Here is a 13,625-nt window from a genome sequence, read left to right as displayed (position 1 = left end):
AGCCTTTGGTAGTAAAGGTTTTCATACTGAAGGTTTTTGTTGTTTTGCTAACCTCCATTTCTGAAACCAAAACCTAAAGACATGGGCTTAGAACAGGCAGGTCCTCAAGCTACACAGCCCATCACACATTTCCCAGTGTTTATATACACTTTCATTTTTGAAAGTAGGGATTAAAGACAGGATCACAATCATTGGGCTATACCCACAGGTTGTGTTCTCTCTCTCTCTCTCTCTCTCTCTCTCTCTCTCTCTCTCTCCTTCTCCTTCCTTCCTTTTTTTTTTTTGAGACAAGTTTTCACTAAAGTTCTAGGCTGGCCTTGACCTTTCAGTCTTGCTTGAGATTAAGGTGTGAGCCACAATAGCTGGCCAGTGTTTACAATCTTTATGAAGAAAGAACTGGATGACATGAAAGAGGATTCCAGCTGTTCATCAGCACAGGTGCTTCAGAGTAGCTTTTGTGGTGCTAGGTTTTGAGCTTGTCCTTGCATGTGCCAAACATGTACTTTATCACCGAGTGAGTAAGTACTGGGCTGACTTCTATCACTTGGTTGCTAGGATGATTTAGCCAGTGGCAGAGGTCAGTGTCAGTTAAATGGGTGCATATATGTGGCATGCTCACAACAGTGTACAACTTACAGTGGGCGTTGGATGATGCTACCACCTCCTGTCAGCTAGACTATGCCAAGCATAAATTTTATATAGAGTTTCCTGCTGCCTGAAAAAGCTTGGTCTCCTTTCTAGTAGCTAACAGCAGCAGAGGGCCGTCTTCTCTCCTCTACCCTGGTGTTTTGGCAAACAAAAACAAGGACTAACAAGATACTAGGGAATAGCAAAAGCTGACCCTCAGCTTCTTTTGGAAAGTTTGAGCCTTGCACCATGGCCGGTGTTTTTCAACTCTGGGATGCGTAGCAATCAGCAGAAATGGACTGAGGCTCAAACTCAACTGTAGAATTTCTGACATGCTTTTGTGTGGACCAGAAGGGGTTGGGAGGGGAGATGGTAAGAGAGAAGAAAAGAAAGAAAGAAAGAAAGAAAAAGGAAGGAAGGAAGGAAGGAAGGAAGGAAGGAAGGAAGAAGCCAACAGATCAAACATTTAAACTAACAGAATAATGCCAGAAACCACAATAGTAAATGCTTAGCAGCCAAACACATTTATTAGTCTTTTTTCTTTTTTTTTTCCAGGAACTCAAAAATATTTTGTAGTTATAATGTAAGCAACTGAGTTGCACATAATACAATCATATCTTTCCAAAATAAAATAAAATAAAAACTAAAAAACAAAATAAGCTGTTTAAAAGCCCAAAAAACCCTTCAGAAAACTCTTATATATGCATTACATCATCTCTCAGTTTTAATGAAATGACTACGACTTTATTCCTTACCACTCAACCTGTCACAATCTGAGAAAACACCACCCTTCAGTTTTGTTTGTTTTTGAGATATATATATATATATTTTGAAATCCAGCATGAGAAATACAGTACCTGCTATGGCAAAAAATACACATAAAATGCAACTTTTCAGCTTATTTGTACATTAGTAGAGTTTAACATTTTGTTTTTTCTTTTAAGTGAACCAGTGATTTTAAGTACCACTATACTAAAAAAGTAAAATAAAATATAGAAAGGGGGTCGGCCTGCTGTGCAAGTGAACCACCAAAGTGCCTAGTTTCTGTGTCCATGTTAAACCAGTAAGATGAGCAACTTTACCATATGGGAGTCTGACTGAACCTCTATGTTAAAAAAGACAATGCCACATCCTTCCTTTTCTCCCCACACATCCTTAAAATTTGTCATCTGTATTTTCAATTGCCCAAGAGAAGAGAGAAAGGAAAGCCACCAAAATAATATTGTAAAAGTGATTTCAAGTATAAGAAAACAAAACACTTTATAGGTAACTTGCAGAGAGCATCAATGTGTGCAGTGATTTAGTCCTTTGACAGGTTGTTTCTGCTGAGTGTTTCAGATGAGAGGATTTTCATGGTACCTTCCATTTGTGTGCAAAGTTGGAAAGCTGCCTCTTAAAACTTCAGCCTCTTTCTGGTGTCTTTCTCTGAACCTTTTGATTAAAGGGGCAAAGAGGGCCAGGGAGAACAGAGAGGAGGGAGTGACCCTCGTGTCACAATGAGTTGAACAGGACCTCTCTCCTCTTCTGCCACATCCCTAAGTCCTCTCCACCTCTGGTTCAGCCTCAGGGACCTCCTACTGAAGGGTCTCCCACTACTTACTGTTTCCTGATTTGGTAGAATTAATTCACTATGTAAACATAGCCCCCTAGGATTATGGAACCCAAAGCAGCATTTGTATCTCCATCGAAAGGGAGAAAGATAAAACAGTCCAGAAACCTCTCCTTAGGTTGCTTTTTGTTGTTGGTTTTGGTTATGCAAAACAGGGCTGGGCTGGGCTGGATGCAGAATGAGTTGCAAGCAGATAGTGGGGAGCAGTTGGATCTGCTTTATTTTCCCTCCCAGAAAAGTTTATTTTTAAACCTGTTAAAAATGTTCCTGCACCTTAAGTCGTGCTGAAGTTAAGGCCAAGGGTGCAGAATCTTGTGCACGTCTGTGAGCACACTAGAGGTGCGTGCACCATTTGATGTCATGTGTTGAGACCACTGCATACACTTTGGTCACTGGTGTGTGCAAAGGGTGTCGTAGGGGAATGCCCCAGGAAAGAGGTGCAGACATCAGCAAAGCCCTTTGGGAACATCAGAGAGGGAAACAAGGGCAGGCAGAACCCCATCGATAAGAAAAAGCACACTGATAAGCAAGGACCTCCAGACAAACAACAGAATAAAATCCAAGGGAACAGTGCCAGTCAGAAGATGGGCAAGGGATGTCCATCACTTTCATATAGCTTCCTCCCACAAAGGAAGTCGTCATTAAACAGATCAGGGAAAGCACTCTTGACAATAGCTTCTTAACAGACATGGATTTGAGTTAAAATGAGATAAAAGAGGGAGTCTTCTATTCTCTTTCAAGGGAGCCCAAGGTCTAGCAGGGCAGGAGCTGTCAGCGCCCTCACAAGCAGCATGTGTCAACAAGAACGTCTTAGAATGTCAGCTTTCTTCCTTAATTTCTTCTAATTTTCTTCTAAGCTGAATTTCCTTCTAAGTAAGAAATACATTTCCAGAGCATTGCTGAAAAAGCCACGGGACAGACTTCAAAATCAGGGACTAAACTCCACTAGGGATTAAAGAACCACACTAAAGAGCATGTGTGCATGCACACACACCCACATACACCCACACACACCCCCACACGGCAGAGAACTTTTTCAAGTCCTTGGAGGGTATGGATCATATATGGAAGAGAGAAATTCAGATATTGCCCACCTTGGGGCCATGGTGCGAATAGATGGCATCTAGTTAGGGCAGGGTGAGGCCACTGGTCTGCTGTCCTGTGTTGTGGAGAGGAGGAACACCAGGAGAGAATAGCCCAAACCACAAACCCAAAGCCACCCCACTGGTCTGTTTTGCTTTTTCTTCATCGACAAGAAAAGAATTCAGATCTGAAACTTCTGACAGCTTAACATGCAAATATCATATTTTAGGGTTATTTTCACAGCAAAGAAAATGTTTCAAAGACTTATCCGGTTATTTACACATCCTTATTGTATAAAGAATAGCTCACTGATATCAAGAAAGGAGGAGTGAAGGGTTTACATTGCAGGGGAAATATACCTTGAGGTATCCTTTTGTGTCAGACACTTGAAACATCAGGATTTTCTTGTTGTTTTGCTTTTGTTTAAAGGCAATCAAACAGATTGGAACCCTGATACGATCATGCCTGTGCAACCCTGCACAGACAGAGAGACTGTGATCAAGTCTGTCACTCATTACAGTACTGTGAACGTAACAGAGATTGCTGTGTGAGAAACACTGAAGACAGGCCGAACATCTCTGGCTTTCCATACTATATGCTGTAATAATGCCTAGACCAGAGCAACTGCAGGCGCTATGACTTAGCATAGGCTAACTCTACACAGGAACTGCTGTAACAACAAAGAGAAAGTATGAAGGCCTTCCAGTGTCCCACAACTCACTGCACCACCAGCTCAGTACAGGTGAGGGAAAGAGATCAGGGAGAGCAGACATGGCAGGGAACAGCCCTCTTCCTCGGCTCATAACTAGGCATGGTACCTTATGCAATGACCAAAAACAAAGAAACGTAAAAGGAGAAGATGAACTCTCAGGTCAGCAGAATTCGTCATAGTTTCCTGAGCTTGAAAGGGTTCTGAGTTCAGAGAATACTGGAGCCTGTGAGCTTCCATGGCTGCCCTGGGTTAACACTGCATGGCCAGTATCAAGAATCCTGCACTGTAATGATGGATAGGCATGGCAGATCCTCCTCTCCCAAATTTACTTGGCATTCAGACCTGCCAGACAGAGGGTGGGGTCTGGGAGGCCCCTCTTGCCCTCACTATGCTGACCCAATGAGCCTTTGCCTCCTCTTCTTCCCTTCCCAGACATGGGGATTCCATGGACACAGAAACGGGAATACACAAGGATGCAAATTGGCTTCTTTCCCTGCCTTCCCCCTTTTCAGAATATGCATAGTTACAAATTCAGAATATAAAATGGAGTAAGGATGGTCACATTTGGACTTTTTTTTTTTTTTTTTTTTTGGGGTGGGGGACAACAACACAAAAACTAATCCAACAACCTCTAGTTAAATTCACATTTGCATAATAATACATCCCAAGGCAACAAGAGGAGTGAAGCCTCCATTTTTGAGTGAAGCTGAAGGAATCTGGGGAGCATTTTCCAGGGGGAAAGGGGGAAGCACTGAGGATGATGGACAGGGTCCTTGGTATTCACTGGATGCTTCTTTAGAAGACTGGGAATAGGGAGGAGGTGGGGTTGTTGAAAACAAACATGAAACATGAACAGACTATAGATTTCCAAGTTTAACTACAACATCTCTCAAAAACTACAATGTGATTTCAGAGGTTTTCTTCTTTTTTAAGCATCGGTCTCAATTCTTTCAAAACCTTTCCTTTGTGTGCAATAAATACCCTGTTCACAGAAACAGCAACATTGATGTGACTTGCATTTGAGAAAATCATGACCTTCTAAGGCGGGTGTGTGTGTGTGTGTGAGCACCTTCTGCAGCACAAAGCCAGAAATGCCTTCTTTACAAGAATGAGTGGGTCACAAAAATCACCGTCTCCCAATCCCAATACTCTAGTGCTTACAGAACACACACACACACACACACACACACACACAGAGAGAGAGAGAGAGAGAGAGAGAGAGAGAGAGAGAGAGAGAGAGAGAGAGAGAGAGAGAGAAAACACTAAGGAATGCAAATGTAGACAGCTGACTACAGTGGAATCCGCTGGGCCCTGGCCTTGCTTATAACCTCCTGGTCCAAGACCCAGAATCTCTTCCACACAACTCATACTGTGCAAAATGGGTGCTCATGAAAATCCAACAGCTGTCCCTGGGGCTGCCAGGAGACCCTCTGACAGACCACAGTTGGTCTCTGGGCTGACAAAGGCACATTCAGAAGTACTACACTTAAAGAGATTCCTTGGAAAGAATTAAAGGGGTAGTGTTTTAAACACAAGTATTGTTAACAACCCCAAACTTCTGGCAAAAAGAAGTTTCATGCTAAAAGCCATCACTTAGTGAGCAACCATTCTACCTTTACAAGGTATGTGACCTCTTGAAGGATCCCCAAGGGTTGGTTTTGTTTTGCATAAATACCCCCCTTTTGTTTTTGGCATATACCTTCAGCGTTCTACTACCTTTTCCTGCTGTAAGGCCAGACACAGAAGTAAGGCTGCTCCATCTGCCTCAAGTCCCTCACAAACTCCAGGAGTGGGGTGTTATTTCAGTGGCCCAAGAAAAACTGCATGCTCCACCAGAAAGTCCAGGAAGCCAGGGAGAGGGATGGAGATGTATGAAGAAGGGATTTCCCTTTTAGAAGAGGTCATCTGGACTTCCTGATACTGACTGGAAATGGGTCAACTGTAATTGGGAGTTTGTTTCCAGTGCACTGACTCACTCATACTGTGAAAACTAAGGGAGGCATGCAATGCTCTAGGGAAATACTATTTCTTTCTTATTTAAAGTAGAACACTTCTGGCTTATGAAAGTATATCTGGCCTCTCCCCTCCTGTGGTAAGGTAAGTCTGTCACCATGAGGAGAATACTGAGCTCTGCAGAGCTTCTTGTCAAGATAGTACCCCTTTCCTGGCATGGGCCATTTCAAATCTGAGAAGCAAACACAGGCATTCTCTGTCATGTTGCTACTATTTAAAAAACCATTCAAAAGATGGAAGTACTTCCCATCTGTTCAGGACCTAGTCAGGAGGACCACACACATGAAAGGCAGAGTGGACGCTGGGCTGGCAGGAGCTAGCTTTCCACTCTCTTCTTATACCATTTTGTATCTTGTTCATGTCCTCCTTGTGGCAGTGTGAAGAGGGGAAGAGATGTGGGCAGTTTAGAGAGGATTGATATTCAGAATTTGCTTTGTGAGGCAGGGTCTCTCTGAAACTTGCTATGTAGAACAGGCTGGCCTTGAACTCATAGAAGTCCATTTGTTCCTGCCCCTCAAGTGCTGGGATTAAAGGCGTGTGCCACCAAGTCTAGTCCAATACTCAGTTTTTATTACTGTCCTTTGTTTAGATTCCTGGGGTTGACAATTACTTCACATCTAAAGAATTCAGTATGGCTACCCCCTTTGTCAAAGTTAAGGTCAAGAATAAGAATACTATTGTTGACAACTGGAGCCATCTCTGATGACAGCATACCTTGGGCACTGGCTGTAAACCTATGGAGCATTCTTATAGGGTGAAACAAACTCTGGGGATATTCTGTTTTTGTTTTTTGTTTTTTTTTTTCTTATAGGCCGATGAGGTCTTCAACAGCCCTGTCCTTGTAGGTGAAGAGCAAAGGGGCTCTGTGTGGCCCTCAGTCTATGTGTGGACAGTCCACTTACACACAAGCTAGCATAGGCCTAGCTGCACTCATAGAAGACAAACACAATCACAGAACAAGGTTTTTCTTTGCAGTGATATTAAGAAGTGTAGCTAATTTCAGGATGCAAAACTGTGACAAAACTTGGCAAAAACATGGAGAATTAAGTTTGGGATTTGTTTCTTTGTTTTTAAACCAGCTAAAATTGTGTCTCTTCTCCTAGTTGAAGACTTTACACTTAGAATAAAAAAAAACCCCACTAACTCAAAGTAACAAATGTCAGAGCAGTATATGCTGAATTTTACCTCTGAGAGCAGGGAAGAATGGGACCACCACTCAATTGTGCCTCAGTTTTAGAGATGGCTATCTCAGTCAAACCTGCTGACACTGGAGAGGGAAGCAGGCTTGTCTTAAGCATTCACTAAGAGTCAAGTGGCAGAGGATGAGAAAGTACACAGCATCTGAGGTCAAAGCAGAACCTGGCTGTTAACCCTGCAAAACCATTTCCCTTACAAGAAAAAGGGGGTGGGGACAGCGACAGCGTAGGGCTGGAAGAACTGTGTGGCTCAGGCACAGAGCATGCTCTCTACCATGGGTAAAGTCCTGGGTTTCCTCCCTAGCACAATGAACCACAAGTAGGGTGTGAAGTGTCTGCGGTAAGTTAACGTTCAGTTTTTGGTAGGCACACTAATAAAGCCCTTCCAAATTCTTAGCAGGAATTCCTCCCCCTTTCATTTTCCCCCTTACATATTACCTTCCACATCACACTGAATTTTGATTCAATTCCCAATGCTACATTTACAACACAAGTGGAAAAATTCTTAGAACTCAAGCCATTGAAATATAAAGTAACTGAGTGAATGGCAAAGCACAGGGATGTTTCACTGGGACACTGAGGAAAGAATATGGTTTCGAGCTGTTGTTTTGTGGACCAGCACTGCTGCACTGTTAAGTTCATTCTTATAAATGCTGGAAATGGAAAACAAGAATTAGGAGCTGAGAGGAGAGATGGTATACAGACTGTCCTTTCTCTTCTGTTTGTTTTAAAGAGGGTGTCAGAGACCTGAGTGTTTCTCAACCTTTACATGGGGTCATGGCACTGGGTCTCATCGGCAACAGAGGCTCTCCCAAGTGATAGAAGACTTTTCCACACCTGTGCTTTTCTTTTGGCTATTCATGGGGGAAGGGATAGACAGAAACAAGCCTGTGATGCTTATGAGACATATATATATGTCTACCTACCACTAATCAAGAGTTTAAAAAAAAGAACCAAAACACTAGTATAAAACAGAAAGCTCACATTTACATGCTTATAATGTGTATAAAACAAATCTATATAATGGTGACTAGCAAGCCTCTGTATATATGCCACAATGTGCTGGAACGATATGCTTATTGAATTTTTCCATGTAGAATGAGTCGCCTAATGTCTTGGTAGACAGGTGTTTTGCTAAATATCATGGGGGAGGGAAGGGCTTTCCACCATCAAGACACCCCTCACCACATCCTCTTCTTAGGTCACTGCTTATCAATAACAGAAGCTTCCAGCAAGATGACAAACGGGCGAAGGGGAGAGGCAGAGAGAAACAGGAGCTGAGAAGCAGGAGCCTTCCTCCACTGGCCCGGCACAAAAAGACTTTCCCCATGACTATTACTGTCACCCTTCTATACATGGAGAAGTCAGCACCTATGGAGGGCACACAACATAGGAAGGAACTTGGCATCCCACATTATGGAGACAAAACAACGTATTTAACTTCCTCAATTTCTGTTTATTTTGATTTAGCCCACTGCCTTTGGGGCCTGTCCAGAGCCACTCCAATTTCCTTTACAGGCAAGCGTCATACCAGCTGTGGAGTGACTGGACCACATGCACACACACACTCATCCCCTGTTTAGGATGTCTGGTGTATGTACGAAGGCACTAAAGCGGTTTTAGAGAATGCAGGCAACAACCCCACCCATTCACTTTACCTGTGGAGCTGGATTTTCTTTCCCACTGGGAAGCTTAAAGTTTGAAAGAAGCTGTGGCCAAGAACTCTGGCCCCAGGAGGGAATACAAAAGCAGAATTCAACATCACCAAAATCAAAAGGAAAACACTCCACATCTCTGCCTCCCAGGATGGGGATAGTAAGCAGTTGATCTTCAAAACAGCATTTAACACAAGCAAACAGTAGCTGGGAGCTAAAAAAAAAAAAAAAAGTAAAACCACTTGTTCCTTATTAGACTCTTCTGTTTTCTCCTCCTATAACAGGTGGAGGTGAAACACACATTCTTCATGAACAGAACAGTCCATAGGTCATTTTCCTTTAGTAATGCTTATATTTAAAATTTGTTTTAAAAATTATTAATCTGTTTTTCCTAACTCTTTACAGAGATTCTCAGCAATCCAACAACTGCACTGCCACAGTTTAGAGCCAATCCTTCTTGCTTAAGCTATTGTTTCTTTCTTTATTCCTTTCTTTTGTTGATGGGACTGGAGAGCCAGGGAGAAGAAGGGCTGTACTGGAGAACAGAAACATGACGGGGAGATGCCAGTCCAGCTTCAGACAGAACAGTGTGGTGGCAGGCAGTCCTACGAGCTCAATAGACACTCCCCTGGTAAGTCATGCACAATCTCAAGCAAGGTGGTGACAATGCTCAGAACATCTGAGCCTTCTCCCACAGTTGTTAAGATAATGAATTTACCTGTTGCTGCTAAATTGGTAATTTTTAAAAAATATTTCTATGTATTTTAAAATGTGTGATCCCCTGTATGATAATAACGTCTGGAGACTTTTCTTTTTTATATTTTTGTAAGTAAAAATCATTTAAACTTTCTGAAGTTTCAGGAACTTGTAAAAGTTTACTAACAGGAAAGAAACAGCTGTCTATCTAGGATAAGATACGATTAAATAAACCATCTTCAAAAAACTGGCTTCCTACCCTAGAATTCCTGAGAATGCTTGCAAATTTTAAAGCAGGAAAATAATGTTAAAAATAAAAAACAAAAACACTGTTAAATGCTCCCAGAGTTAGTCTTCATCTAAAATATATATTTATATGTATGTGTATATATATATACACGCACTTTTTGGTCTTTTTTTTTTTTTTAAGTTTTTAGTTTTTTTCCCTTTAAGCTTATGATGGAAGAACATTTTAGCTTCTCATGTTTATTTTTACATATTTCAAATCCCTCATTTATGTCTTGTAAACAAGAGGGGCTCTAGCACCCGGCTTTCACCGTAGTATCGTAAGGAACTCAACTAAGCCATAGTGCAGGTCAAAGACCCAACAGGCAGAAAGAGGAGCAGGGGAAGAGGAGAGGGCAGGTAGGGCCATGAACCAACAGCGGCAGTGGACGGTCCCTACAGGCTCCCAGGAGTCTGGGGACGCTAAGATTCAGCCTTCAGTCTGCAGATGTCTGAATATAAGCTGCGCTTCACTCGGACGTCATCACCTGTGACAGAGCTCTGCTCCAACACTGAGAGTCGGTGGGGCTGGAAGGAGACATTTTGTAGGGCAGAGGTGAGAAGGGATGGTGGCGATGGAGACCAGAGAGCAGGAGGAAGGCAGAGTCCATGAGAACAAGGGGTTGCAGGAACAAACCAGAACTGCACACTCATTTGCCCACCCACCTGCTAAGGGCACCCAGATTGGCAAGCACAAGCAAGTGCTCATGGGAATGGTGCCCGTCAGCCTCCTCTGAAGCTAGGTTTATATCCAACAAGGTAAGCCAAGATGACTACAGAATTTCCCACTCACTGTCTTACAAAGCCACTTACATGCAATTTTGGGTTTTTTGTTTGTTTGCTTTTTCCTATCCATACCCCTCTACCCACCTACACAAAAGACACAAGCTGAAAGTTAAATACATTAGGCATTGCTGTATCCTTCAATGAAGATGCTAAAGAAAGAAAAACTCCCTTGTCCTCAATAGCAGCAAGTCACAGAGGACAGCAGAGGTCTGCTCCCATCAGGGGTTGGAATGGGCAGGTAATTGCTGGTACAGAATGTCGGCACTTCATGTTGAACAAACAGTACGATGCAGACTGGGATATTCACACAAGTGCTAGCATGTTACCCGCACACATCTCCCCCACCCGCCCGCCCGCCCACCATCTACTTAGTATGTAAGGATCCCCATCAGGTTTACTTTCACTCTCTTCACAATAATGAATTTGATATATTTTGATTCCAACATAGTACATACGTATTGGTGATAACTGTGGATTAACATTGCCTCCTGTTCGGCCCAGAGAACTACTACATTGATGCTTTTTTAAAAAAAGTCTTAAATACCAAAATAAAAAAAACCAACATTACAAGGAAAGAAAAAAAAAGAGGTCAAAACCAAAACAAGGTGCAATACTTAAGTCTTTGCTAAGTTATTTCTGCCTAAGCAAAACCACATACACAGGAAACAACACAGAGAAACAAAGGGAGACACTTGAAGTACACACTGGTTTAAGAACATTCGTTAAGTAAACGTTTCTGTCAGTGATGGCCTGGTGCTGTAACGCGCCGCGGCCTGGCACAGGTAACGCTCAGCGAGAGAGAGGAGCAGAGAGGGAGGGGCTGCGATGCTTCCAGGAGGCTGCTCACAACTTACTGCTGTTTTCCTCAAACGATAATGAGAACTGATAGAAATAATTTAATTTGCATTACCTGAATCCTTTAAAAAAATTCTCACACCTGATGACACAGCAAAGTGGAAACAGTTTTTCTGCTTTTAAAACATCACATGATTTAAAAATTATTGAATCACCTGTTCCCATTCAAAGTAGCAGAACGGCTTAAGACCCCGAGTGCTCAGAAGCCGCTTATTTCACAGCACAGAGGTGAGCAGCAGCTTCTCAGAGGCACCTCCCATCGCACAGCTGGGCTTGGCAGTGCTCTGCTCTGCAGCTAGGTCAACAGGAAGCTGGGGACCCTCATGTTCTGGCTGCTGCTCTCATCACTGAAAAGCACCCTTCATCTTGATGCAGCCGGAAGAAGTGGCTTGAGTTGCAGCGGCTCCCTGTGCTCCTGTGTTCTCATAGTCAAAAATAATAAAAAGCGGATGGCCGGCCAGCCAGCCTGCGAACTATCAGCAATGCAGCTTTCTGAGAAATCAGGGTGGGGCGGGACGAGGAGGGCAGGACGCAGGCACACACAAAGAGACAGAGAGGAGGATGCACGCAAATGCACATGAACACACGTGCACACACATACCAGAACGAGCATGCCTGGGCAGTTACATGTGCCAGAACACACTGGTATTTATCAACCAGCCAATCACAAAATTTTTCCTTTTTTTTTTTTTTTTTAAGTTTTTTTGTTTTTGTTTTTAAAGTGAGGCTCCGTCAAGTCTTCCCTCCCCCCTCCCCCAACAATTCTTTTGAATTTCCCTCCCACCCAAACATGGTAGACCTAAGGACGGAAACACACCCAGTGCAAACAAAGTTAAAAAGCTATTTTTTCAGTATATATGTTTCTTAGCAACAACTTCCATATAACATGAAAAAAGTGAAAAACTAGAAACTAATTTTTTTAATTTTTTGTGTTTAAATTTAAATGGTATGTGTACTTGCTTCACATTGTCTTTCTAGGTTGGCGTTCATGATTCAAGTATTTCAAGAGTGATATGTTCTCTTTTTGGATTCATATTCCAAACGAAAAAACTGAAGTTTTAAGGGAGGCAACTATGTGCTCAGACAGTCTGTCAATGACCCACCTTTTTTCTCTCTCCGTTTTCTTTTTTCCTTTTAAAAATGTATTTATTGCAAGTTGAAAAAAAAAACGAAAAGGTCAAGTTAGTGCTGCTGCTGTTCCAAAAAAGGTCACGAGGTCAGAGTTGAAAGTTCTAAGTTCAGATTGAATCCGACCCTCCTCCCAGAAGGTCACCAGGTAGTAAAGGAGCAGGGCTGCCCATCCTATGGGGATCTTCCACCGTCGGGACTCCCCACAAGCTAGAAGAATAGTTTGGGGGGCCCCACAAGGAAGTGCCGGCAAGATCTGCCCCACTGCTGCCACCAGTGCTGCTGCTCCACTGCCCGAGCCCGGTGGACCCACCGAAAAGGTTCAGCGCAGGTCCAACGGGGTCTGCTTGACTCTGGCTGGTCTCCAGTGACTGCCACCCTGTGGCAGGTGCACTCGGAGTTGCTGCAGGTGTAGGGGGCTGAGCTTGAGCCAGAAAGCGACTGACTTCATCCTCAGTGGCAAACTCGGCCAGGATGGTAGTGTTTCCCAACACACACCTAGAGAAGGAGGAAGAGAGCCATGTGATCTGAGGGATCACCAGCACACAAGGGGTCACTGCTGTCAGTCTTCTGCTACTGTGTTGTCTGCATGCTTGGCTTATGTAGTATTGGGGACTGAACCTAGGGATTTATGCATGCTAAGCAAGAACAACTGAGCTACATCTCTAGCCTCTCTCTCTCTCTCTCTCTCTCTCTCTCTCTCTCTCTCTCTCTCTCTGTGTGTGTGTGTGTGTATGAAAGAGAGACAGAGGACATTTAGGGCAATGGTACGACTCTGAACAATACAGCAATGGTTCAATGGTGGATTGATCAGCATTATTTGTTCAAATGCACCAACAGTGACCCAGAAAGTAGACTGAATCCCAATGTAAACTGTGGACTCTGGTGAATTAGATGCTGAAGATTGTTCATAAACTATAACAAATGACACTATAGTGAGTGATGACAATGGGCTGAGGTATCGTTGAGGGAGTGGTCAG

At 43.1% G+C, this 13,625-nt stretch overlaps 1 protein-coding gene across 13 annotated transcripts in view; it reads right to left on the bottom strand.

Annotated features, from left to right (window-relative positions):
* Positions 1-11,070: 11,070 nt before the first annotated feature.
* Tnrc6b (trinucleotide repeat containing adaptor 6B) overlaps positions 11,071-13,625 on the bottom strand; it is a 205,858-nt gene continuing 203,303 nt past the window's right edge. For all 13 annotated transcript variants that reach the window (XM_076911659.1, XM_076911660.1, XM_076911653.1 and 10 more), the window contains one exon: positions 11,071-13,143. In XM_076911659.1, the coding sequence (XP_076767774.1) occupies positions 12,756-13,143 (388 nt within the window). In that variant the 3' untranslated portion in view covers positions 11,071-12,755. The remainder of the gene's footprint in view (positions 13,144-13,625) is intronic.

This window comes from Arvicanthis niloticus, chromosome 13, assembly GCF_011762505.2.
Source record: "Arvicanthis niloticus isolate mArvNil1 chromosome 13, mArvNil1.pat.X, whole genome shotgun sequence".
Classification (NCBI taxonomy): Eukaryota; Metazoa; Chordata; class Mammalia; order Rodentia; family Muridae; genus Arvicanthis; species Arvicanthis niloticus.
Note: the sequence above shows the minus strand (reverse complement) of the source record. Positions and strands in the feature narration are given on the sequence as shown.